This window comes from Bubalus kerabau, chromosome 4 (genome assembly GCF_029407905.1).
Source record: "Bubalus kerabau isolate K-KA32 ecotype Philippines breed swamp buffalo chromosome 4, PCC_UOA_SB_1v2, whole genome shotgun sequence".
NCBI lineage: Eukaryota > Metazoa > Chordata > Mammalia > Artiodactyla > Bovidae > Bubalus > Bubalus kerabau.
The window spans coordinates 111793095-111818430 of NC_073627.1; the positions used below are offsets into that span (position 1 = coordinate 111793095).

The 25336-nt window shown below is 39.7% G+C and overlaps 1 protein-coding gene across 2 annotated transcripts in view; it reads left to right on the forward strand.

Moving 5' to 3' along the window:
- SMC5 (structural maintenance of chromosomes 5) overlaps nt 1-25336 on the forward strand; it is a 99954-nt gene that overhangs the window by 13547 nt on the left and 61071 nt on the right. For both annotated transcript variants that reach the window (XM_055578288.1, XM_055578289.1), the window contains exon 3: nt 6579-6631. In XM_055578288.1, the coding sequence (XP_055434263.1) occupies nt 6579-6631 (53 nt within the window). The remainder of the gene's footprint in view (nt 1-6578; nt 6632-25336) is intronic.

Sequence of the window (25336 nt, forward strand, 5' to 3'; positions counted from 1 at the left end):
GCTCCAAAATCACTGCAGATGGTGAGTCAGTTCAGTTCAGTCACTCAGTTGTGTCTGACTCTTTGCTACCCCATGAACTGCAGCAAGCCAGGCCTCCCTGTCCATCACCAACTGCCGGAGTTTACCCAAACTTATGTCCACTGAGTTGGTGATGCCAACCAACCATCTCATCCTTGTCGTCCCCTTCTCCTCCTGCCCTCGGTCTTTCCCAGCATCAGGGTCTTTTCAAATGAGTTAGCTCTTCACATCAGGTGGCCAAAGTGTTGGAGCTTCAGCTTCAACGTCAGTCCTTCCAATGAACACCCAGGACTGATCTCTTTTAGCATGGACTGCTTGGATCTCTTTGTGATCCTAGAGGCTCTGAAGAGTCTTCTCCAACACCACAGTTCAAAAGCATCAATTCTTTGGCACTCAGCTTTCCTTACAGTCCAACTCTCACATCCATACATGACTACTCGAAAAACCATAGCCTTGACTAGATGGACCTTTGTTGGCAAAGTAATGTCTGTGCTTTTGAATATGCTGTCTAGATTGGTCATAACTTTCCTTCCAAGGAATAAGCGTCTTTTAATTTCATGGCTGCAATCACCTGCAGTGATTTTGGAGCCCCCAAAAAATAAAGTCAGCCACTGTTTCCCCATCTATTTGCCATGAAGTGCTGGGACCGGATGTCATGATCTTAGTTTTCTGAGTGTTGAGTTTTACGCCAGCTTTTTCACTCTCCTCTTTCACTTTCATCAAGAGGCTCTTTAGTTCTTCACTTCCTGCCATAAGGGTGGTGTCATCTGCATATCTGAGGTTATTGATATTTCTCCCAGCAATCTTGATTCCGGCTTGTGCTTCCTCCAGCCCAGCATTTCTCATGATATACTCTGCCCGTAAGTTAAATAATCAGGGTGACAATATACAGCCTTGACGTACTCCTTTTCCTATTTGGAACCAGTCTGTTGTTCCATGTCCAGTTCTAACTGTTGCTTCCTGACCTGCATACAGGTTTCCCAAGAGGCAGGTCAGGTGGTCTGGTATCCCCATCTCCTTCAGAATTTTCCACAGTTTATTGTGCTCCACACAGTCAAAGACTTTGGCATAGTCAATAAAGCAGAAATAGATGTTTTTCTGAAACTCTCTTGCTTTTTCAATCATCCAGCGGATGTTGGCAATTTGGTCTCTGGTTCCTCTGCCTTTTCTAAAACCAGCTTGAATATCTAGAAGTTCACGGTTCACGTATTGTTGAAGCCTGGCTTGGAGAATTTTGAGCATTACTAGCGTGTGAAATGAGTGCAACTGTGCAGTAATTTGAGCATTCTTTGGCATTGCCTTTCTTTGGGATTGGAATGAAAAGTAGCCTTTTCAGTTTTCAAGTTTCAGTTCCAGTCCTGTGGCTGAGTTTTCCAAATTTGCTGGCATATTGAGTGCAGCACTTTCACAGCATCATCTTTCAGGATTTGAAATAGCTCAATTGGAATTCCATCACCTCTGCTAGCTTTGTTCGTAGTGATGCTTCCTAAGGCCCACTTGACTTTATATTCCTGCAGCCATGCAATCGAAAGACACTTGCTCTTTGAAAGAAAAGCTATGACCAACCTAGTCAGCATATTAAAAAGCAGAGATATTACTTTGCTGACAAAGGTTGATCTAGTCATAGTCAAAACTATGGTTTTTCCAGTAGGCAAGTATGTATATGAGAGTTGGAATATAAAGAAAGCTAGGCGCCCCAAAATTGATGCCTTTGAATTGTGGTGTTGGAGAAGAGTCTTGAGAGTCCCTTGGACTTCAAGAAGATCCAACCAGTCCATCCTAAGGGACATCAGTCCTGAATATTCATTGGAAGGACTAATGTTGTAGCTGAAACTTCAGTACTTTGGCCACCTGATGTGAAGAACTGACTCATTTGAAAAGACCCTGATGGTGGGAAAGATTGAAGGCTGGAGGAAAAGGGGATGACAGAGGGTGAGATGGTTGGATGGCATTGCCGACTCAATGTGCATGAGTGTGAGTAAACTTCAGGAGTTGGTGATGGACAGGGAAGCCTGGTGTGCTCTAGTGCATGGTGTCACAGAGTCAGACATGACTGAGCGACTAAACTGAGATGTAAGATAGTGTAACACTGACATTGCATCTGTGAATGCATTGATCTTGCATATCCTAACCTTCAGATATCTCAGAAATGTATGTTTAAGCCACCCACTCTGTGGGACTTTTGTTACAAAATCCTAGACTAAGGCAAGAACCTTTTTCATTCTTAATAATGATTCCAAAACCTTTTCTGTGAGTTATATCTATTGATTAGAATTAATAATAAACTTAGAAATAATTAGCAGTTTAGAAATAAGAACTGAGAACCCCCTAAAAAAGTTGTATAACAGAAATGAGTTGCATTTTCTGTGTTCACTAACAGTGAACAGTAAATGCAATTAAAATGGATATTATAGCAACAAAGGTATAAGTTACATAACTGCAAATAAAAGGTATGTATGCAGAGATTATAGTTTTTATTTTAAAATGTTAACGTTTGATACATGTCATGTCAAGTGTCATTCCAGTCAGAATCCTGCTACCTGCTACAGAATCCTGCTATAAAAATTACAAGCTGTTTCTAAAATTTAGATGAAAATACAGAGGGCCAAAAATAGCTAAGCTCCTTCTAAAGAAATAGGATAAAGTGGAAAAACTTGTCTACTGGATATCAAGATGATACAAAATTTGGTAAATTAAGACATTGTGGTGTTGATGTAGGGTAGACTAGTGTGATGTGACAGAATAAAGAGCTAAGATACAAAGCTTAGTAAAAACTTGATTTATGACAGAACTGACATTGTAGGTGAGTGAGGAAGAGACGGATAAATGGTACTGAGACAACTGGGTATTGGTATAGGAAAAGATGAAATTGAGTCCTTTCCTCATACTTTAACAAAAATTAGTTCCAGGTGGATTAAATATCTAAATGTGATTGACCAGGAAGTTTTTAGAAGAGATCAGTAGTAGAAGAGAATATTTTTGTGACTTCGAGTTAAGAAAATGTCTTAAAGTATAGACCTAAAGGGAAAAGTTGATAATTTCAACTATAATAAAACTAAGGAACTTCTGTTCATCTAAAAGACACCTTGTAGAGAAAAGACTAGTCACAAATTGGGAGCATGTATATATAGCACATATAACAAGATTGATAAACAGGCTATATAATAAGCAAAATAATGACAACTCATAAGACATGTGAGCAAAAGATCTGCTTAAATGTCTCACAGTCAAGAGGCAACCCAGACAACCAGTACATTCCTACAGACATGAAAAGATGCTCAACCTCATTAGTTATTAGAGAAACGCACATTAGCCCTAGCAAGGTGTATCTATCAGACCCACCAGAATTCCATTGGTGCCATGTGCTTATAAGGATATAAAACAGTGGAAACTCTGATGCATTCTTGGTGGGAATATGAATTTGTACAACCCCCTTGGTAAGTGCTATGGTATTACATAGTAAATCTGTAAATGCTTATATCCAGTGCCTCAAAAATTCTGCTTTCTAGGTACCCTAGTCAGCTTTTGTGCATTTATACTAGGTGAAATCATGGAAATACTTATAGAAGTATTGTTTGCAGTGAATTCTGGAATAGTCAAATACAATTGAATATTATATGACAATAAAAACAAACTTTGGCTCACTGGTTAAATATCAAAAACATAATTTTAAGGAAAAATGCCATCTTGGAAAAATACACGTAATGTGAGTTTGTTTCTAGAACAGTCAAAAACATTTGGAGTCTCATACAGTAAAAAACAAAAGTAAAGGAATTATCAGTTTGCTTGCTTGCTTGCTTGCTAAGTCGCTTCAATCGTGTCCGACTCTGTGTAACCCCATAGACGGCATCCCACCAGGCTCCCCTGTCCCTCCAGGCAAGAACACTGGGGTGGGTTGCCGTTTAATTAAATCAGTTTAGAGATTACATTTGTTGTTTCATTTTTTAAACTTTTTATTTTATATTGGAGTATAGCCGATTAACAATGTTGTGATAGTTTCAGCTGGACAGCAAAGATACTCAGCCATGCATATACATGTATCCATTCTCCCCCAAACTCCCCTCCCATCCAGGCTGCCAAATAACATTGAGTAGAGTTCCCTGTGCTATATGGTAGGACCTTATTGGTTATCTATTTAAAATATATAACAGTGTGTACATGTTGATCCCAAACTCCTAACTATTCCTTTACCTCTTTCTTCCCCATTAGTTGAGAGAAAAAGGATGCAATTAGCATGAATTAAGGAATGTCAGATACACCGTTAGTGACCAGTTCCTTAAACTGGTAGATATATGGTGGTTTTATTATTTCTAAACAGTTCATGAAGTTTGTATATACTGTTGGTATATATTTCACATGAAAACATGTTTTAAAAAGAAAGTCTAAAAGTTGAGTTACTTGACTGTAAAATATTTTAAAAACTTGAAATGATTCTTTTATTTTTCTAAAACTACTGTAAATATTATAATATAATCAAAGTGATATTATAGGTTTTTAAGCAAGGCTTAACATTTAATATGCCGGCTTACATGGTGTCTCCATGATAAAGAATCTACCTGCCAACGCAGGGGATGCAGGTTCAATCCCTGGGTCAGAAAAATCTTCTGTAGAAGAAAATGACAACCCAATCCAGTATGCTTGCCTGGAGAATCTCATGAACAGAAGGAGCCGGGCTGGCTACAGTCCATAGTGTTGCAAAAGAGTCAGATACAACTTAGCGAATAAACAACAGCAAAATTTAATGTAGGTTACAAGATTGATTTGTATACCCCTTAACATTATAAATAACCTATTCAAAACAAAATTTTTAATGCCATAAGAGAGGCATTTATTAGATAGAAAAGATACTGATTTATTAATGATTAATTTTGTAACCTGAGCCAGTTAGTTGTCTGGAATTCAGTTTTTATTGCAGAGAACAGGGGTTGGAGTAGATAATTTCCAAGGACATACTCAGATTTTTATTAATATTATCTTGTGTTTGTTTTTTTGGCCACACTGCACAGCTTGTGGGATTTTAGTTCCCCAAGCAGGAATCTAACGCAGGCCTTTGGCAGTGAAAGTGCCAATTCTAACCACTGAACTGCCAGGGAATTCCCTATATGTAGTTTTTTAAATTGTCAGAAACTGTTCATTAAATCATTATCTCTCTGTAATGGTCTGTATTGTATTCCAAGGGCTGCCTTAGTCAGAATGGATTGGGCTGTAACAATTTTCACCAACCTTCTTATTTATTTTTGTCATGAAGATACATCTGTCCTCACCCTTGAGTGGTAGGCTTTTTAAAGGAAGCTGTGAAGTGCAGTTTTCTTAGATGACAGCTTGCAGACGTTTGTGTATCCACAGATGTGTTCAGGGGATGTCCAAATTCTTAGCAAAAAAAATTTTAATGTTGTATTTTTATTTAAATGCAATATAAAAATTTAGTATAAGCATTTCTGCACCACTGGTACAAATACTTTATAATAAGAACTGCCTTCTAATTTTATTTCTTCCATTTGGTACCAAGTATTTTAATTACTGCAACCTAATGAGCAGATGCCCCACTCCTAAAAAAATGCCATTGTTTTCCTTATTTATGAAAAAACTGAAACAGAGACGTTAAGTAACCCAGTCAAGGTGAAACAGCTTGTATATGGCAGAGCTGAGATTTGAATTAGACATGGTCTATGTTGAAGCCTGTACTCTTGATCATTAAACTGTACTTTCTTGTTACAGCAATAGACTTTCTTTTTCATCTTTATGGTTCTCAGTTTCATCATCTGTAAAATGGATATAATACATATCTCATAAATTTGCTCACGAGTATTAAATGAGAAAATTGTATATCAAGTGCTTAGAGCATAAACATAGTAATGCTTAATAAATGTTAACTGTTGTGGTTATAATTGTCATCATCATTGTCATTACCACTATTAAAAAAACAATTATTTGCAAGGTGTATTTCCCACCTTTTTTGAGTATTACTTAATTATAGCCTGATTCAAGATCCAATCTAATTTTTTTAGGTCCAGGGTCTTTTTTCATACTTTACACTCACATACATATAGAAAGCAGCTTAAATACATCTATTTTATGATATAAATTGTGCTCACTTAAATCGTGTTTACTATATTTATTGGACTATTTAAAAAGTGCTTGGTGATAGGTGTATACTAATTAATAGCAGGATGGGTGCTATTAGAGTGATTATTAATAATATTTAATCTGTGCAGCTCCATAGAAGTACTCAGTCTGGAGCTCGATAACTTGGGCTCAGATTTTTGCTCTGCACTACTTACTGTTAATAGCTTTGTCATGAACTTTGTAAGTGGCTCTTAAACGCATAGAAAGATCAATAACTCTTAGAATATTTAAATACTGGTAGCTTATAATATTATCTGTGAGTGGAAACAGTGGAGGAGCCTAAATCTGGAAAGGGTACAATTAGAAAGTGAAGTAAGTGAATGTACAGAATAGTTATTGAAAGAATTCTTGATCTGACAAATAATAATGACTTCTGCTGTGTCTCACCTGGGAATGTCACCACACAGCTCACTTTGTCTTTTTTTATATCTTAGGTTGGCTTTTTTGTGAAGAGAGGATGTTCCAAAGGCATGGTTGAAATTGAATTGTAAGTGTTAAAAGTACTGAAACCACTTTTTTCTGCATAATTTCTTAGTTTATGTTCATGCATTCCTGATGACTTTAGTCAAGAGTAATAATACAGTGTTTATTGTTGCTGTTCAGTCGCTAAGTCATGTCTGACTGTTTGCAACCCCATGGACTGCAGCACTCCAGGCTTCCCTGTCCTTCACTATCTCCTGGAGTTTGCTCAGATTCATGTCTAATTAGTTGATGATGCTATCTAACCATCTCATCCTCTGACACTGCCTTCTCCTTTTGCCTTCAGTTTTTCCTAGCTCAGGGTATTTTTCAATGAGTTGGCTGTTCACATCAGATGCCAAAGTATGGGAGCTTCAGCATCAGTTCTTCCAATGAACATTCAGGGTTGATTTCCTTTAAGATTGACTAGTTTGATCTCCTTGCTGTCCAAGGGAATGTCAAGAGTCATCTCTAGCACCACAGTTCTATGGCGTCGGTTCTTCAGTGCTCAGCCTTCTTTATTTTCCAACTCTCACATTCATACATGACTACTGGAAAAACCGTAGCTTTGACTATATGGACTTTTGTTGGCAAAGTGATATCTTTGCTTCTTAATACGCCATCTAGGTTTGTCATAGCTTTCCTTCTAAGGAGCAAGTGTCTTTTAATTTTGTGGCTGCAGTTACTGTCTGCAGTAATTTTGAAGCCCAAGAAAATAAAGTCTGCTTCCACTTTTCCCCTCTCTATTTGTCATGAAGGGATGCGACTGGATGCCATGATGTTAAGTTTTTTGAATGTTGAGTTTTAAGCCAACTTTTTCACTTTTTCATCCTCATCAAGAGGCTCTTTAGTTTCTCTTCACTTTCTGCCATTAGAGAGATATCATCTGCATGTCTAAGATTGTTGATATTTCTCCTGTCATTCTTGATTCAAGCTTGTGATTCATCCAGCCCAGCATTTTTCATAATGTACTCTGTATCAGTTCAGTTCAGTTGCTCAGTCGTGTCTGACTCTTTGCGACCCCATGAATTGAAGCACGCCAGGCCTCCGTGTCCATCACCAACTCCTGGAATTCACTCAAACTCATGTCCATCGAGTCAGTGATGCTATCCAGCCATCTCATCCTCTGTCGTCCCCTTCTCCTCCTGCCCCCAATCTCTCCCAACATCAGAGTCTTTTCCAATGAGTCAGCTCTTCGCCTGAGGTGGCCAGAGTACTGGAGTTTCAGCTTTAGCATCAGTCCTTCCAAAGAAATCCCAGGGCTGATCTCCTTTAGAATGGATTGGTTGGATCTTCTTGCAGTCCAAGGGACTCTCAAGAGTCTTCTCCAACACCACAGTTCAAAAGCATCAATTCTTCGGCGCCCAGCTTTCTTCACAGTCCAACTCTCACATCCATACATGACCACAGGGAAAACCATAGCCTTGACTAGATGGATCTTTGTTGGCAAAGTAATGTCTCTGCTTTTGAATATGCTATCTAGGTTGGTCATAACTTTCCTTCCAAGGAGTAAGCGTCTTTTAATTTCATGGCTGCAGTCACCATCTGCAGTGATTTTGGAGCCCCCAAAAATAGTCTGCCACTGTTTCCCCATCTATTTCCCATGAAGTGATGGGACCAGATGCCATGATCTTCGTTTTCTGAATGTTGAGCTTTAAGCCAACTTTTTTACTCTCCTCTTTCACGGTCATCAAGAGGCTTTTGAGTTCCTCTTCACTTTCTGCCATAAGGGTGGTGTCATCTGCATATCTGAGGTTATTGATATTTCTCCCAGCAATCTTGATTCCACCTTGTGCTTCTTCCAGCCCAGCGTTTCTCATGATGTACTCTGCATATAAGTTAAATAAGCAGGGTGATAATATACAGCCTTGACGTACTCCTTTTCCTATTTGGAACCAGTCTGTTGTTCCATGTCCAGTTCTAACTGTTGCTTCCTGACCTGCATATAGGCTTCTCAGGAGGCAGGTCAGGTGCTCTGGTATTCCCATCCCTTTCAGAATTTTCCACAGTTTATTGTGCTCCACACAGTCAAAGGCTTTGACATAATCAGTAAAGCAGAAATCGATGTTTTTCTGGAACTCTCCTGCTTTTTTGATGATCCAGCGGATGTTGGCAATTTGATCTCTGACAGTATACAGCCTTGTGGTACTCATTTTACAAGTTTTAACCAGTCCATGAAAGGTTCTTACTGTTTCTAAAGGTTCTAAAGGTTGCTTCTTGACCAGGATACAGGTTTCTTAGGAGGCAGGTAAGGTGGTCTGGTATTCCCATCTCTTTAAGATATTTCCAGTTTGTTGTGATCCACACATTCAAAGGCTTTACCATAGTCAATGAAGCAGAAGTAGATGTTTTTCTGGAATTGCTTTGGTTTCTCTATGATCCAGTGAATGTTGGCGATTTGATCTCTGTTTCTTCTGCCTTCTCTAAACCCATCTGGAAGTTCTTAGTTAATATACTGTTGAAGCCAAGCTTGAAGAATTTTCAGTATAACCTTACTAGCATGCAAAATGTGCATAATTATACAATAGTTTGTAGATTCTTTGACACTGCCCTTCTCTGGAATTGGAATGAAAACTGACCTTTTCCAGTCCTCTGACCACTGCTGAGTTTTCCAATTTTGCTGATGTACTGAGTGCAGCACTTCTACAGCATCATCTTTTAGAATTTTGAATAGCTCAGCTGGAATTCCATCACCTTCACTAACTTTGTTTGTAGTAAAGCTTCCTGAGGCCCACTTGACTTCACTCTAGGATGTCAAGCTCTAGGTCAGTGATCACACCATCTTGGTTATCTGGATCATTAAGACCTTTTTTGTATAGTTCTTCCGTGTATTCTTTCCACCTCTTTTTAATCTTTTCTGCTTCTGTTAGGTCCTTTGTCATGCTCATTCTTGTGTGAAATGTTCCCCTGATATCTCCAGTTTTCTTGAGAAGTTTTCCTGTACTTCTTTGCACTGTTCATTTAAGAAGGTCTTCTTATCTCTTCTATTTTCTGGAACTCTGCATTCAGTTGGGTATGTCTTTCCATTTCGCTTTTTTGCTTTTTTTCTTTTCTCAGCTATGTGTAAAGCCTCCTTACACAATCATTTTTCCTTCTTGCATTTCTTTTCCTTTGGGGTGGTTTTGGTCACTGCCTCCTGTAGAAGGTTATGAACCTATGTCCATAGTTCTTCATAACTCTGGCTACCAGATCTAATCTCTTGAATCTATTCATCACCTCTCCCACTTTCTTCAAGTTAAGCCTGAGTTTTGCAATGAGGAGCTGATTATCTGAGCCACAGCTCCAGGTCTTGGTTTTGCTGACTGTATAGAGTTTCACCATCTTTGACTGCAAAGAATATAATCAGTCGTATTTCAGTATTGACCATTTGGTAATGTGTGTGTGCGTGGGGTCATCTCTTGTGTTGTTGTAAGAGGGTGTTTGCTATGTCCAGTGTGTTCTCTTGAGAAAAGTCTGTTAGCCTTTGCCCTGCTTCATGTTGTACTCCAAGGCCAAACTTGCCTGTTATTCTAGGTATCTCTTGACTTCCTACTCTTGCATTCCAGTACCTATGATGAAAAGGGCATCTTTTTTTGGTTAGTTCTAGAAAGTCTTAGAGGTCTTAATAGAATTGTTCAACTTCAGCTTCTTCAGCATCAGTGCTATAATTCTATATTATGACATTAATATTAGAAATAATATTTAAGGAATACTTTATCCAGAAAAGTAAGTTTTCTTTTTTCTTTAATGCATCTTTTAAAACCTGAATTGTAAGAACTTTTTTTCTGGAAAAATTCATTAGAAATTAGAAATTTATGGGAGATAATGAAATAATGAAATTTATGGGAGTATTATTTCATACCACCATATGGTATATCCATACCACTATTAAATATTCATTATTCATTAAGAAGTTGCAGTATTTTTACAAACTTAAGCACTTTTTTTATCTTTCAGAAATATTTATTTATTTGGCTGCATCTCAGTTGCACCCACAGGATCATTGTTAAGGCATGCAGGCTTCTTTCTAGTTGTAGCATGCAGACTCAGTAACTGTGATACACAGTCTCTCTATTTGTGGCTCCAGCTCCCTAGTTGTGCACTGGCTTAGTTGCTCTGCAACATGTGGGTTCTTAGTCCCCTGACCAGGGATCAAACCTGCATCCCCTGCATTAGAAGGCAGATTTTTAACCACTGGACCAGCAGGGAAGTTTTGTTTTGTTTTGTTTTGTTTTTTTTCTGATTTTTGAAAGCAAAATACTTGATTGTTAGGAAAAAAGAAAAAACTTAATCTAGGGTTGTAAAAAGATGAAAATGAAGGCCCTCTTGACAATTCCACTTCTAGAAACAACCTTTGTTAGTAGTTTGGTCAATTTCATGTATGGCAAAAACTTGGCATTTATATCACCATTTTCTGTTCCCTCCCTTATGACAGAAATCAATAATTCATTATAGTATTCTTTTCCCTTAACCTAGATATTCTAAGTCTACCGCTCTTGGCAGCAATTTCTGATGGATGAGAGTTCCTCTCCAAGATGAAAGCAGTATATCCTTCATGTATATACTTAGTTTGTTTATACATAAAAAACATATGCACAGTATGTGCATTCTTTAGATGATTTTTAGATCATTTTTTGAAATGTTTATAGAAAGTTATTGAATTTTCATAGCTGAAATAGCTCTTAAAAAATACCTAACAGCCCTGTCATTTTATGGGATGTAAAGAAATGTTCTTTTTATTCAAAAATTGTTGGAAATTTTTAAAATTTATGTAGAGATGAGAAAGAGGCCCACATGGAAGGAAACAGTTAAGAGATTATGTTCAACTTACTAAAATATAATGGTATTTTACTGAAGGATATAAAACTAAGGCCTGAATAAATGGGGAAGCTTATTATGTTCTAAAAATATAAAATTACAATCATCATCAGCATGTCAGTCATTTCCACACTAATGCATAAATCTGATAAAACTCCAGTGAGAGTCTCAACAGTTTATAAGTTGATTATAAAGTTCATCTGGAAGAATAAATGTGCCAGAAACCCAAGAAGTTTTGAAAAAGCACAATCATGAATAAGACATTTGTATAACAGATGTTAAAGTGAACAGTAAAGCTTTTTTTTAATTTTTATTTTACATAGGAGTATAGTTGATTTACGATGTGTCAGTTCCATCACTATACAGCTAAGTGATTCAGTTATACATATATCTATTCATTTTCAAATTCTTTTCCTATATAGGTTATTGCAGAATATTGAGTAGTTTCCTGTGCAAATAGGAGATCTCTGTTGATTATCTATTTTATATATAGTAGTGTGTATATGTTAATCCTAAACTCCTAATTTATCCCTTTCCCCCACATGCCCTCACCTGGTGACCACAAATCTGCTTTGGAAATCTGAGTCTGTTTCTGTTTTGCAAATAAGTTCATTTGTATCACTTTTTTCTTTTTTTTTTTTTTAAGATTCCACCCATATGTGTTACCATATGATATTTATTTTTCTCTGAGTTACTTCACTTAGTATGATCATTTCTAGGTCCATTCATGTTGCTGCATATGGCATTATTTAATTCTTTTTAATGGCTGAATAATATTCCATTGTGTATATGTACCACACCTTCTTTATCCATTTCTCTGTTGGACATTTAGGTTGCTTCCATTTCTTGGCTCTTTTAAATAGTGTAAATCATATGGTAATTCTGTGTTTAGTTTCTTAGGGAATCTCCATACTGTTCTTTGTAGTGGCTGTACCAGTTTGCATTCCCACCAACAGTATAGGAGTGTTTCGTTTTCTCCACACCTCTCCAGCATTTATTGTTTGTAGAGTTTTTTGATGATGGCCATTCTGAGTAGTGTGAAATGATACCTCATTATACTTTTGATTTGCATTTCTCTAATAATTAGTGATGTTGAGCATCTTTTCAAATGTGTTTGTTGAGATCATCTATATGCCTTCTTTAGAGAAATGTCTAAGTCTTCTGCCTGTTTGATTGGGTTGTTTGTTTTTTATATTGAGCTTAATGAACGTTTGTATATTTTGGAAGTTAATCCCTTGTCAGCTGCTTCATTTGCAAATAGTTTCTCCCATTCTGAGGATTGTCTTTTCGTCTTGTTTATAGTTTCCTTTGCTGTGCAAAAGCTTTCAAGTTAAGTAGGTCCCATTTGTTTATTTTTGCTTTTATTTTCATTACTGTAGATCAGTTCCAAAAGATAATGCTGTGGTTTATGTCAAAGGGTGTTCTGCCTATGTTTTTCTGGAAAAAGCTCTGATGCTGGGAGGGGTTGGGGGCAGGAGGAGAAGGGGACGACGAGGATGAGATGGCTGGATGGCATCATTGACTCGATGGACGTGAGTCTGAGTGAACTCCGGGAGTTGGTGATGGACAGGGAGGCCTGGCGTGCTGCGATTCATGGGGTCGCAAAGAGTTGGACATGACTGAGCAACTGAACTGAACTGAAGAGTTTTATTTTATAGTATTCAGCCTTACATTTGGGTCTTTAATCCATTTTGAGTCTATTTTTGTGAGTGGTGTTAGAGAATGTTCAGATTTCATTTTTTACATGTAGCTGTCAAGTTAATAAAGCTGTTAATAGTATGGTATTAGTACAGAAAAATTAGAGGAACAGAAGGAAGAAAATAGTAGCAGTTCTAAACACATGTAAGAGTTTAATTTATGAGAGGTGGTATGTAAGGTGGCTATGTAAAGGTATATAAAGGTGGCTATATAAGCATGGGGTATAAATTACTGCAGGCTTCCCAGGTGGCTCAGCTGGTAAAGAATTCGTCTGCAGTGCGGGAGACCTGGGTTCGACCCCTGGGTTGGGAAGATCCCCTGGAGAAGGGAATGGCTCCCCACTCCAGTATCCTGGCCTAGAGAATTCCATAGACTGTATACTCCATGGGGTCACAAAGAGTCAGACACAGCTGAGTGACTTTCACTCTCCCAGGTTTTAGTTAAGTTCAGTTGCTCAATCATGTCTGACTCTTGCAACCCCATGGAATGCAGTACACCAGGCTTCTCTGTCCATCAGCAACTCCTGGAGCTTGCTCAACTCACATTAGTCGAGTTGGTGATGCCATCCAACTATCTCATCCTCTGTTGTCCCCTTTTCTTCCTGCCTTCAGTCTTCCCCAGCATCAGGGTCTTTTCCAGTGAGTCACTTCTTCACATCAGGTGGCCAAAGGATTGGAGTTTCAGCTTCAGCATCGCCCTTCCAATGAATATTCAGGACTGATTCCCTTTAGGATGGACTGGTTGGATCTCCTTGCAGTCCAAGGGGCTCTCAGGAGTCTTCTCCAGCACCACAATTCAAAGGCATCAGTTCTTTGGCACTCAGCCTTTTTTGTTGTCCAGCTCTCACATCCATACATGGCTACTGGAAAAACCAGAGCTTTGACTAGATGGACCTTTGTTGTCAAAGTAATGTCTCTGCTTTTTAATATGCTGTCTAGGTGGTCATAGCTTTTCTTCCAAGGAGTAATCATCTTTTAATTTCATGGCTCCAGTTACCATCTGCAGTGATTTTGGAGCCCAATAAAATAAAGTTTGTCACTGTTTCCATTGTTTCCTCATCTATTTGTCATGAAGTGATGGGACCAGATGCCATGATCTTAGTTTTTTGAATGCTGAGTTTTAAGACAGCTTTTTCACTCTTCTTTTTCACTTTCATCAAGAGGCTCTTTAGTTCTTCACTTTCTGCCATAAGTGTCATCCACGTATTTGAGGTTATTGATCCTTCTACTGGAAATCTTAATTCCAGCTTGTGCTTCATCCAGCCTGGCATTTCACATGCTAAACTCTGCATGTAATTTAAGCAGTGTGACAATATACAGCTGTGACATACTCCTTTCCCAATTTTGAACCAAGTCTGTTGTTTCATGTCTGGTTTTAACTGTTGCTTCTTGACTTGCATACAGATTTCTCAGGAGGCAGGTAAGGTGGTCTAATATTCCCACCTAGTCAAGAATTTTCCACAATTTGTTGTGTTCTACACAGTCAAAGACTTTGGTATAATCAATAAAGCAGAAGTAGAAGTTCTAGAATTCTCTTACTTTTTTGATGATCCAGTAGATGTTGGCAATTTAATCTCTGGTTCCTCTGCCTTTTCTAAATCCAGCTTGAACATTTGCAAGTTCATGGTTCATATATTGTTGAAGCCTGGCTTGGAGAATTTTGAGCATTACTTTGCTAGCATGTGAGATGAGTGCAATTGTGTGGTAGTTTGAACATTCTTCGGCATTGCCTTTCTTTGGGATTGGAATGCAAACTGACCTTTTCCAGTCCTGTGGCCACTGCTGAGTTTTGCAAATTTGCTGGCATATTGAGTGCAGTACTTTTAACAGAACCATCTTTTAGGATTTGAAATAGCTTAACTGGAATTCTATCGCCTCCACTAGCTTTGTTCGTAGTGATGCTTTCTAAGGCCCGCTTGACTTCACATTCCAGGATGTGTGGCTCTAGGTTTGTGATCACACCATCATGTTTTTCTGGGTCATGAAGAATATTTTTGTACAGTTCTTCTGTGTTTTCTTGCCACCTCTTCTTAATATCTTCTGCTTCTGTTAGGTCCATACCATTTCTGTCCTTTATTGAGCCCATCTTTACATGAAATGTTCCCTTGGTATCTCCAGTTTTCTTGAAGAGATCTCTAGTCTTTCCTGTTCTGTTTTTTCCTCTATTTCTTTGCATTGCTCACTGAGGAAGGCTTTCTTATCTCTCCATGCTGTTCTTTGGAACTCTGTATTCAAATGGAATTATCTTTCCTTTTCTCCTTTGCCTTTAGCATCTCTTCTTTTCTCAGCCTCCTCAGACAACCATTTTGCCTTTTTGCATTTCTTTTTCTTTGGGATGGTCTTGATCACTTTCTCCTGTACAATGTCATGAACCTCCATCCATAGTTCTTCGGGCCCTCTATCAGATCTAATCTTGAATTTACTTGTCGCTTCCACTGTATAATTGTAAGGGATTTCATTTAGGTCATAACCTGAATGGTCTAGTGGTTTTCCCTACTTTCTTCAATTTAGGTCTGAATTTGGCATTAAGGAGTTCATGATCTGAGCCACGTCAGCTCCCGGTCTTATTTTTGCTGACTGTACAGTGCTTCTCCATCTTTGGCTGCAAAGAATATAAGCAGTCTGATTTTGGTATTGACCATCTGGTGATGTCCGTGTGTAGAGTCTTCTCTTGTGTTGTTGGAAGAGGGCATTTGCTGTGACCAGTGTGTTCTCTTTGCAAAACGGTTGCCTTTGCCGTGCTACATTTTGGACTCCAAAGGCTGAATTTGCCTGTTATTCCAGGTATCTCTTAACTTCCTACTTTTGCATTCCAGTCCCCTAAAATGGAATCTTTTTTGGGTGTTAGTTCTAGAAGGTCTTGTAGGTCTTCATAGAACCATTCAACTTCAGCTTCTTCAGCATTACTGGTTGGGGCATAGACTTGGATTACTGTGATATTAAATGGTTTGCCTTGGAAATGAACAGAGCTCATTCTGTCGTTTTTGAGATCACATCCAAGTACTGCATTTTGGACTCTTGTTGACTATGATGGCTACTCCATGTATTCTAAGGGATTCTTATCCACAGTACTAGATATAATGGTCATCTCAGTTAAATTCACCCATTCCAGTCCACTTTAGTTCACTGATTCCTAAAATGTTGATGTTCACTCTTGCCATCTCCTGTTTGACCACTTCTAATTTACCTTGATATCTGGACCTGACATTTCAGGTTCCTTTCCCAAGTGGCAGAGTAGTAAAGAATCCACCTGCCAGGGCAGGAGATGAAAGAGATGCGGGTTCAATTCCTCAGTTAGGAAGATCCCCTGAGGAAGGAAATGGCAACCCACTCCAGTATTCTTTCCTGGAAAATTCCATAGACAGGAGCCTGGCAGGCTGCAGTCCGTGGGTTCGCAAAGAGTCTGTTGGACATGGCTTACCACATAAATTACTCAAACTGAGTTGAAATAATTGGCTATTAGTTGTTTAAAACAGATAAATTTAGAACTTTATCAGGTAATCCTGTACATAAGTAAAATCTTGATTTTAAAAGTCTTTAGACTGAAAAAATATGTGGGTTTAAAAAGAATAGAAAAACGGTGTAGAATATTTTTTAAATCTCAGGAAAGGGAAAGACCTTACTCAGTAAAACAGGATAGCCAATAACCATATAAAGGAAGATAGAAGAAACTCGAAGGAAGAAAAGGCTGTTTTGATGCCCGGAACTGCTTGGCCTCTGCCCAACCATGTGGAAAGGTAGGCTAAGGATAGCTGGTCTTCACTTAAGATATGCTGGGACCTGGGACCGTTTCTCAGAATACTTGAACATGGACAAATATCCCCTGAAGCAACAGAATACAGAGAAACTAGAAGATAGGACTGAAAATAATTGCCCACATGGAAGTTGGTACAATTATGAACAGTGGGATACAGAAAAAGCCATAAATCAACAGAAGTACCAGTAGCAAAAGCAGGGCACTGTGTGTGATTCTTGCATACAGCACCACCAAGGTGGTGGGCAGGGTGGCGGGCAGCTTGTCTAAGCTATACCTCCTGCCCAACCCACATACCTGGACCCAAAGCTCCTCTTTTGGAGTGAGCATGGGTACCAGACTCATGTTTTCACTCCCTCATGCTGCAGCGTGAGCCCTGTAAAACCTTGCCTGGAAGAGAAAAAAAGATAGGAAATTTAGGCTCCATAAAAATTCAGCCCAAAATAATGGCGCCATAGTTAAAAATGAGTGACAGATGGGAGGAAACATTTTCAGCACAGATAATATGTACATGTCTTAAAATGACTGAGATTTTAATATCTCATTAAATCAGTAAAAATTATATACAACTTAATAAGGAAATAAGCAAAGAAGTTTAATACAAAGTAATATAAATGACAAGTATATATAAAAAAAAGACTACATCTCACTAGTTACAAAGGAAATCAAGATGAAGATTGTTTTCCTCTCAGCTTAGAAAAATATAAAATAAAGTTCAATCATATGAAGTTACAGAAAAGAGAATTCTGTCATGCACTATTGTGGGAGTATAGGCACTATATCCTATTCTGCAGTATCTGTTAAAGTTTAAATACAAGTATTCTTTGGTCCAGTCACTGTTCTAGAGAATGATTGCTCACTGGCATAATGTAGCTTTTTCCTAATTTTAATGATGAAAATTATAAATAACTCAGATGTCCATTGCCTGAAAAATGGCTAAACAAATTATGATATATCCATACTGTAACACATGATTGAGCCATACAAAGGACTGAAGTACTGATAGATCAGGTAACATAGGTAAACCTTGCAAAGATTATGGCTGGTGAAGAAACTAGACACAAAAGATTGCATATTGCATGATTCCATTTCTATGAAATGTCCAGGATAAGTAAATTGATGGGACAGAAAAGAGATTAGTGGTAGCTGGGGTTTGAGTGGAGGAAAGAATGAGGAGTGACTGGTTAAACAGGTATGGGCTCTTCTTTTGAGTGATAAAAATATTCTGAAATTAGATGATGGTGATGGTTGCATAACTTTGTGAATGTACTTAACCCCTGTTGATACACACCCTTAACTGACACCTAAAAATGGCTAAAATCATAAATTTTATCATCTTTAAAAAAAAAAATTAATTGTACACATTAAAATAGTGGATTCTATGATTTGTGAATTATATCTCCATTTAAAAAACACAAGCATACCTTGTTTCATTGTGCTTTGCAGATGTGTTTATACAAATTAAAGTTTTGAGGCAACCCTGCATTGTCAAATGATGGTTAGCATTTTTTAGAAATATAATATTTTTACTAAGGTAGGTTATTTTTTTAGATGTAATGCTTTTGCACACTTAGTAGACTACAGTATAGTATAAACATAACTTTGATTTGTAAGGGGAAACCAAAAAATTGATGCAGTACACTTTATTGCAATGTTTCCTTTATTGCAGTGTTTTGGAACCAAACCTGCAATGTATCTGAGATATGACTGTAATTGCAAAGATACTTCTAGGTTAGCACTGATCATGATGGTTTCCTAGATACTGAAACTGAAAAGTATACTAAACCAAGTATATTTATAAAACACAGAGGGAGTATTAACATTTAAGTTTCAGAAGTCTATTAAGGATGGCTGTAGGTCTTAAGCACTCCTGACTTTTTACTCTGAGTCATCAAAGCCCTGTTGTCTTCTTATTATCTGAAGAGGTTAACTGTTCTGGTGTTCAGTAGCTACTTGCTCTAATAATCTAACCAGTGACTGTTAACCAGAGTTCTGTTACCAGGTCTAGCACAGGGAAGATTTCCTTTCTACATACTCAACATGATTATGTTGTGCTCTTTTGTTCAGTTAGGGTCCTTGTGGCTTTGAGAATACCAAGCCCAAAATGGCTGATATAAGTCGTCAAAACTGTCATTGCTGTTGAATGGAGGCAATAACTGGTCATATATTCATTGAAGGGAATGGTGGGTAGAATAAATGGTCTCTGAAATGCATTTATGCAGTCATTTTTCAAATATGTTTTAGTACATTGAGGGATAGATACAGCATTCTTTTTTGGGAGGAACAGCATTCTGCCATCATGGAATATATTGTTGTTGTTGTTCAGTCGCTCAGTCATGTCCAACTCTTTGTGATCCTGTGTACTGCAGCACACCAGGCTTCCCTGTCCTTCACCACCTCCTGGAGCTTGCTCAGACTTATGTCCATTGAGTCAGTGATGCCATCCAAACATCTCGTCCTCTGTCATCCCCTTCTCCTCCTGACTTCAGTTTTTCCCAGCATCAGGGTCTTTCGTAATGAGTTGGCTCTTCACATCTGGTGCCCAAAGTATTGGAGCTTCAGCTTCAGGATCAGTCCTTCCAGTGAATATTCAGGACTGATTTCCTTTAGGATGGACTGGTTGGATCTCCTTGCTGTCCAAGGGACTCTCAAGAGTGTTCTCCAACACCACAGACCATAGCATCAATTCTTTAGCAGTCAGCCTTCTTTATGGTCCAACTCTCATATCCATATCCATGACTACCAGAAAAACCATAGCTTTGACTCTGTGTATCTTTGTTGGCAAAGTGATGTCTCTGCTTTTTAATACTGTCTAGGTTGGTCATAGCTTTTCTTCCAAGGAGCAACCATCTTTTAATTTCATGGCTGCAGTCACCACTTGCAGTGATTGTTTTTAGCCCAAGAAAATAAAGTCTGTCACTATTTCCATTGTTTCCCTATCTGTTTCCCATGAAGTAACGGACCAGATGCCGTGATCTTAGTTTTTTGAATGTTGAGTTTTAAGACAGCTTTTTCACTGTCCTCTTTCACTTTCATCAAGGGCTCTTTAGTTTCTCCTTACTTTCTACCGTAAGGGTGGTGTCATCTGCATATCTGAGGTTATTGATATTTCTCCCGGCCTTCTTAATTCCAGCTTGTGCTTCATCCAGCCCAGCATTTTGCTTGATATACTCTGTATGTAAGTTAAATAAGCAAGGTAACAATATATAGCCTTCAGATCAGATCAGATCAAATCAGTCGCTCAGTCGTGTCCGACTCTTTGCAACCCCATGAATCGCAGCACGCCAGGCCTCCCTGTCCATCACCAACTCCTGGAGTTCACTGAGACTCACGTCCATTGAGTCAGCGATGCCATCCAGCCATCTCATCCTCTGTCGTCCCATTCTCCTCCTGCCCCCAATCCCTCCCAGCATCAGAGTCTTTTCCAATGAGTCAACTCTTCGCATGAGGTGGCCAAAGTACTGGAGTTTCAGCTTTAGCATCATTCCTTCCAAAGAAATCCCAGGGCCGATCTCCTTCAGAATGGATCTCCTTGTAGTCCAAGGGACTCTCAAGAGTCTTCTCCAACACCACAGTTCAAAAGCATCAATTCTTTGGCGCTCAGCCTTCTTCACAGTCCAACTCTCATATCCATACATGACTACAGGAAAAACCATAGCCTTGACTAGATGGACCTTTGTTGGCAAAGTAATGTCTCTGCTTTTGAATATGCTATCTAGGTTGGTCATAACTTTCCTTCCAAGGAGTAAGCATCTTTTAATTTCATGGCTGCAGTCACCATCTACGGTGATTTTGGAGCCCAGGAAACTAAAGCCTAACACTGTTTCCACTGTTTCCCCATCTATTTCCCATGAAGTGGTGGGACCGGATGCCATGATCTTCGTTTTCTGAATGTTGAGCTTTAAGCCAACTTTTTCACTCTCCACTTTCACTTTCATCAAGAGGCTTTTGAGTTCCTCTTCACTTTCTGCCATAAGGGTGGTGTCATCTGCATATCTGAGGTGATTGATATTTCTCCCGGCAGTCTTGATTCCAGCTTGTGTTTCTTCCACTCCAGCGTTTCTCATGATGTACTCTGCATATAAGTTAAATAAACAGGGTGACAATATACAGCCTTGATGTACTCCTTTTCCTATTTGGAACCAGTCTGTTGTTCCATGTCCAGTTCTAACCGTTGCTTCCTGATCTGCATACAAATTTCTCAAGAGGCAGATCAGGTGGTCTGGTATTCCCATCTCTTTCAGAATTTTCCACAGTTTATTGTGCTCCACACAGTCAAAGGCTTTGGCATAGTCAATAAAGCAGAAATAGATGCTTTTCTGGAACTCTCTTGCTTTTTCCATGATCCAGCGGATGTTGGCAATTTGGTCTCTGGTTCTTCTGCCTTTTCTAAAACCAGCTTGAACATCAGGAAGTTCACGGTTCACATATTGCTGAAGCCTGGCTTGGAGAATTTTGAGCATTACTTTACTAGCGTGTGAGATGAGTGCAATTGTGCGGTAGTTTGAGCATTCTTTGGAATTGCCTTTCTTTGGGATTGGAATGAAAACTGACCTTTTCCAGTCCCGTGGCCACTGCTGAGTTTTCCAAATTTGCTGGCATATTGAGTGCAGCACTTTGATAGCATCATCTTTCAGGATTTGGAATAGTTCAACTGGAATTCCATGACCTCCACTAGCTTTGTTCGTAGTGATGCTTTCTAAGGCCCACTGGACTTCACATTCCAGGATGTCTGGCTCTAGGTCAGTGATCACACCATTGTGATTATCTGGGCCGTGAAGATCTTTTTTGTACAGTTCTTCCGTGTATTCTTGCCATCTCTTCTTAATATCTTCTGCTTCTGTTAGGTCCATACCATTTCTGTCCTTTATTGAGCTCATCTTTGCATGAAATGTTCCTTTGGTATCTCGGATTTTCTTGAAGAGATCCCTAGTCTTTCCCATTCTGTTGTTTTCCTCTATTTCTTTGCATTGATCGCTGAAGAAGGCTTTCTTATCTCTTCTTGCTATTCTTTGGAACTCTGCATTCAGATGTTTATATCTTTCCTTTTCTCCTTTGCGTTTCGCTTCTCTTCTTTTCACAGCTATTTGTAAGGCCTCCCCAGACAGCCATTTTGCTTTTTTGCATTTCTTTTCCATGGGAATGGTCTTGGTCCCTGTCTCCTGTACAGTGTCATGAACCTCATTCCATAGTTCATCAGGCACTCTATCTATCAGATCTAGGCCCTTAAATCTATTTCTCACTTCCACTGTATAATCATAAAGGATTTGATTTAGGTCATACCTGAATGGTCTAGTGGTTTTCCCTACTTTCTGCAATTTAAGTCTGAATTTGGCAATAAGGAGTTCATGGTCTGAGCCACAGACAGCTCCTGGTCTTGTTTTTGCTGACTGTATAGAGCTTCTCCATCTTTGGCTGCAAAGAATATAATCAATCTGATTTTGGTGTTGACCATCTGGTGATGTCCATGTGTAGAGTCTTCTCTTGTGTTGTTGGAAGAGGGTGTTTGTTATGACCAGTGCATTTTCTTGGCAAAACTCTATTAGTCTTTGCCCTTCTTCATTCCGTATTCCAAGGCCAAATTTGCCTGTTACTCCAGGTGTTTCTTGACTTCCTGCTTTTGCATTCCAGTCCCCTATAATGAAAAGGACATCTTTTTTGGGTGTTAGTTCTAAAAGGTCTTGTAGGTCTTCATAGAACCGTTCAACTTCAGCTTCTTCAGCGTTACTGGTTGGGGCATAGACTTGGATTACTGTGATATTGAATGGTTTGCCTTGGAAACGAACAGAGATCATTCTGTCATTTTTGAGATTGCATCCAAGTACTGCATTTCAGACTCTTTTGTTGACCATGATGGCCACTCCATTTCTTCTGAGGGATTCCTGCCCGCAGTAGTAGATATAATGGTCATCTGAGTTAAATTCACCCATTCCAGTCCATTTCAGTTTGCTGATTCCTAGAATGTCGACATTCACTCTTGCCATCTCTTATTTGACCACTTCCAATTTGCCTTGATTCATGGACCTGACATTCCAGGTTCCTATACAATATTGCTCTTTACAGCATCGGACCTTGCTTCTATCACCAGTCACATCCACAGTTGGGTATTCTTTTTGCTTTGGCTCCATCCCTTCATTTCTGGAGTTATTTCTCCACTGATCTCCAGTAGCATATTGGGCACCTACTGACCTGGGGAGTTTCTCTTTCAGTATCCTATCATTTTGCCTTTTCATACTGTTCATGGTGTTCTCAAGGCGAGAATACTGAAGTGGTTTGCCATTCCCTTCTCCAGTGGACCACATTCTGTCAAATCTCTCCACCATGACCCGCCCGTCTTGGGTTGCCTCACTGGCATGGCTTAGTTTCATTGAGTTAGACAAGGCTGTAGATTGACTAGTTTTCTGTGAGTATGGTTTCAGTGTGTTTGCCCTCTGATGCCCTCTTGCAACACCTACCATCTTACTTGGGTTTCTCTTACCTTGGGCGTGGGGTATCTCTTCATGCCTGCTCCAGCAAAGCGCAGCCATTGCTCCTTACCTTGGACGAGGGGTATCTCCTCACCGCCGCCCTTCCTGACCTTCAATGTGGGATACCTCCTCTAGGCCCTCCTGCGCCCGCGCAGCCACGGCTCCCTGGACGTGGGGTTGGACCTCCCGGCCACCGCCCTGGCCTCGGTTGTGCGGTTGCTCCTCCCCGCCGCCGCTCTTGGCCTCGGGCTTAGGGGCGTGGGGTAGCTCCTCCCGCCCGTCGCCCCTGGCCTCGGGCTTGGGGTGTGGGGTATCGCCTCTCGTCGCGCCCCTGGCCTCGGGCGTGGGTTGCTCCTCCCGGCCGCCATCCCCTGTTCTCGGGCGTGGGGGCGTGGGGTAGCTCCTCTTGTCACCATCCCTGACCTCGGACGCTGGGTATCTCCTCTCGGCCGCCCCCGCTGACCTCGGACGCAGGGTAGCTCCTCTCCGCCATTCCTGCGCTGTCGCAGTCTGGTACTCTCGGCCGCTGCCCCTGACCTCGGACGTGGGGTAACTCCTCTTGGCCGCCACCCTTCGGGCATGGGGTCCTCCCGGATTCTGTCCCTGACCTCGGACGTGGGGTGGCTCCTCTCGGCCGCTCTATGGCGCACCCGTCACAGCTGCCTGCGCATATATAGCCTTAACCTACTCCTCCCAGTTTTGAACAACCAGTCCGTTGTTCCATATCCGGTTCTGACTGTTGCTTCGTGACCTGCATACAGATTTCTCAGGAGGCAGGTAAGGTGGTCTGGTATTCCCATCTCTTTAAGAATTTTCCACAGTTTGTTGTGATCCATACAGTCAAAGGCTGTAGTGTAGTCAGTGAAGCAGAAGTAGATGTTTTTCTGGAATTCCCTTCTTTTTTGTATGATCCAGCAGATATTGGCAATTTGATCTCTGGTTCTTCTGCCTTTTCTAAATCCAGGTTTTACATCTGAAAGTTCTTGGTTCACATACTGTTGAAGCCTAGCTTGAAGGATTTTGAGCATTACCTTACTAGCATATGAAATAAGTGCAGCTGTATGGTAGTTTGAACATTCTTTGGAATTGCCCTTCATTGAGATTGGAATGAAAACTGACCTTTTCCAGTCCTGGGGCCACTGCTGAGTTTTCCAAATTTGCTGGCATATCGAGTGCAGCACTTTAACAGCATCATCTTTTAGAATTTGAAATAGCTCAGCTGGAATTCCATCACTTTACTAGCCTTTTCTTAGTAATGCTTCCAAAGTCCCACTTGACTTCACACTCTAGTATGTCTGGCTCTATCTACATGAATGATCACACTGTCATGGTTATCTGTGTCATTGAGACCTTTAGTTTTTCTGTGTTTTCTTGTCACTTCTTCTTAATATCTTCTGCTTCTGTTAGATCTATACCATTTCTGTCCTTTATTGTACTCATCTTTCCATGAAATGTTCCCTTGGTGTATGTATAATTTTCTTGAAGAGATCTCTGGTCTTTCCCCTTCTGTTGTTATCTTCTGTTTCTTTGCATTGATCACTGAGGAAGGCTTTCTTATCTCTCTGTGCTATTCTTTGGAACTCTGCATTCAGATGGGTGTATCTTTCCTTTTCTCCTTTACTTTTTGCTTCTCTTCTTTTTTCAGCTATTTGTAAGGCCTCCTCAGACAACCATTTTACCTTTTTCTTTTTCTTGGGGATGGTTTTGGTCACTGCCTCCTGTATAATATTACGAATATATGTCTATAGTTCTTAAGGCACTGTCTGTCAGATCTAGTCCCTTGAATCCATTCGTCACCTCCACTGTATAAACATAAGGGATTTGATGTAGGTGTACCTGAATGCGGAGAAGGCAATGGCACCCCACTGCAGTAGTCTTGCCTGGAAAATCCCATGGACAAAGGAGCCTGGTAGGCTGCAGTCCATGGGGTTGCAAAGAGTCAGACACGACTGAGCGACTTCACTTTCACTTTTTACTTTCATTCATTGGAAAAGGAAATGGCAACCCACTCCAAGTGT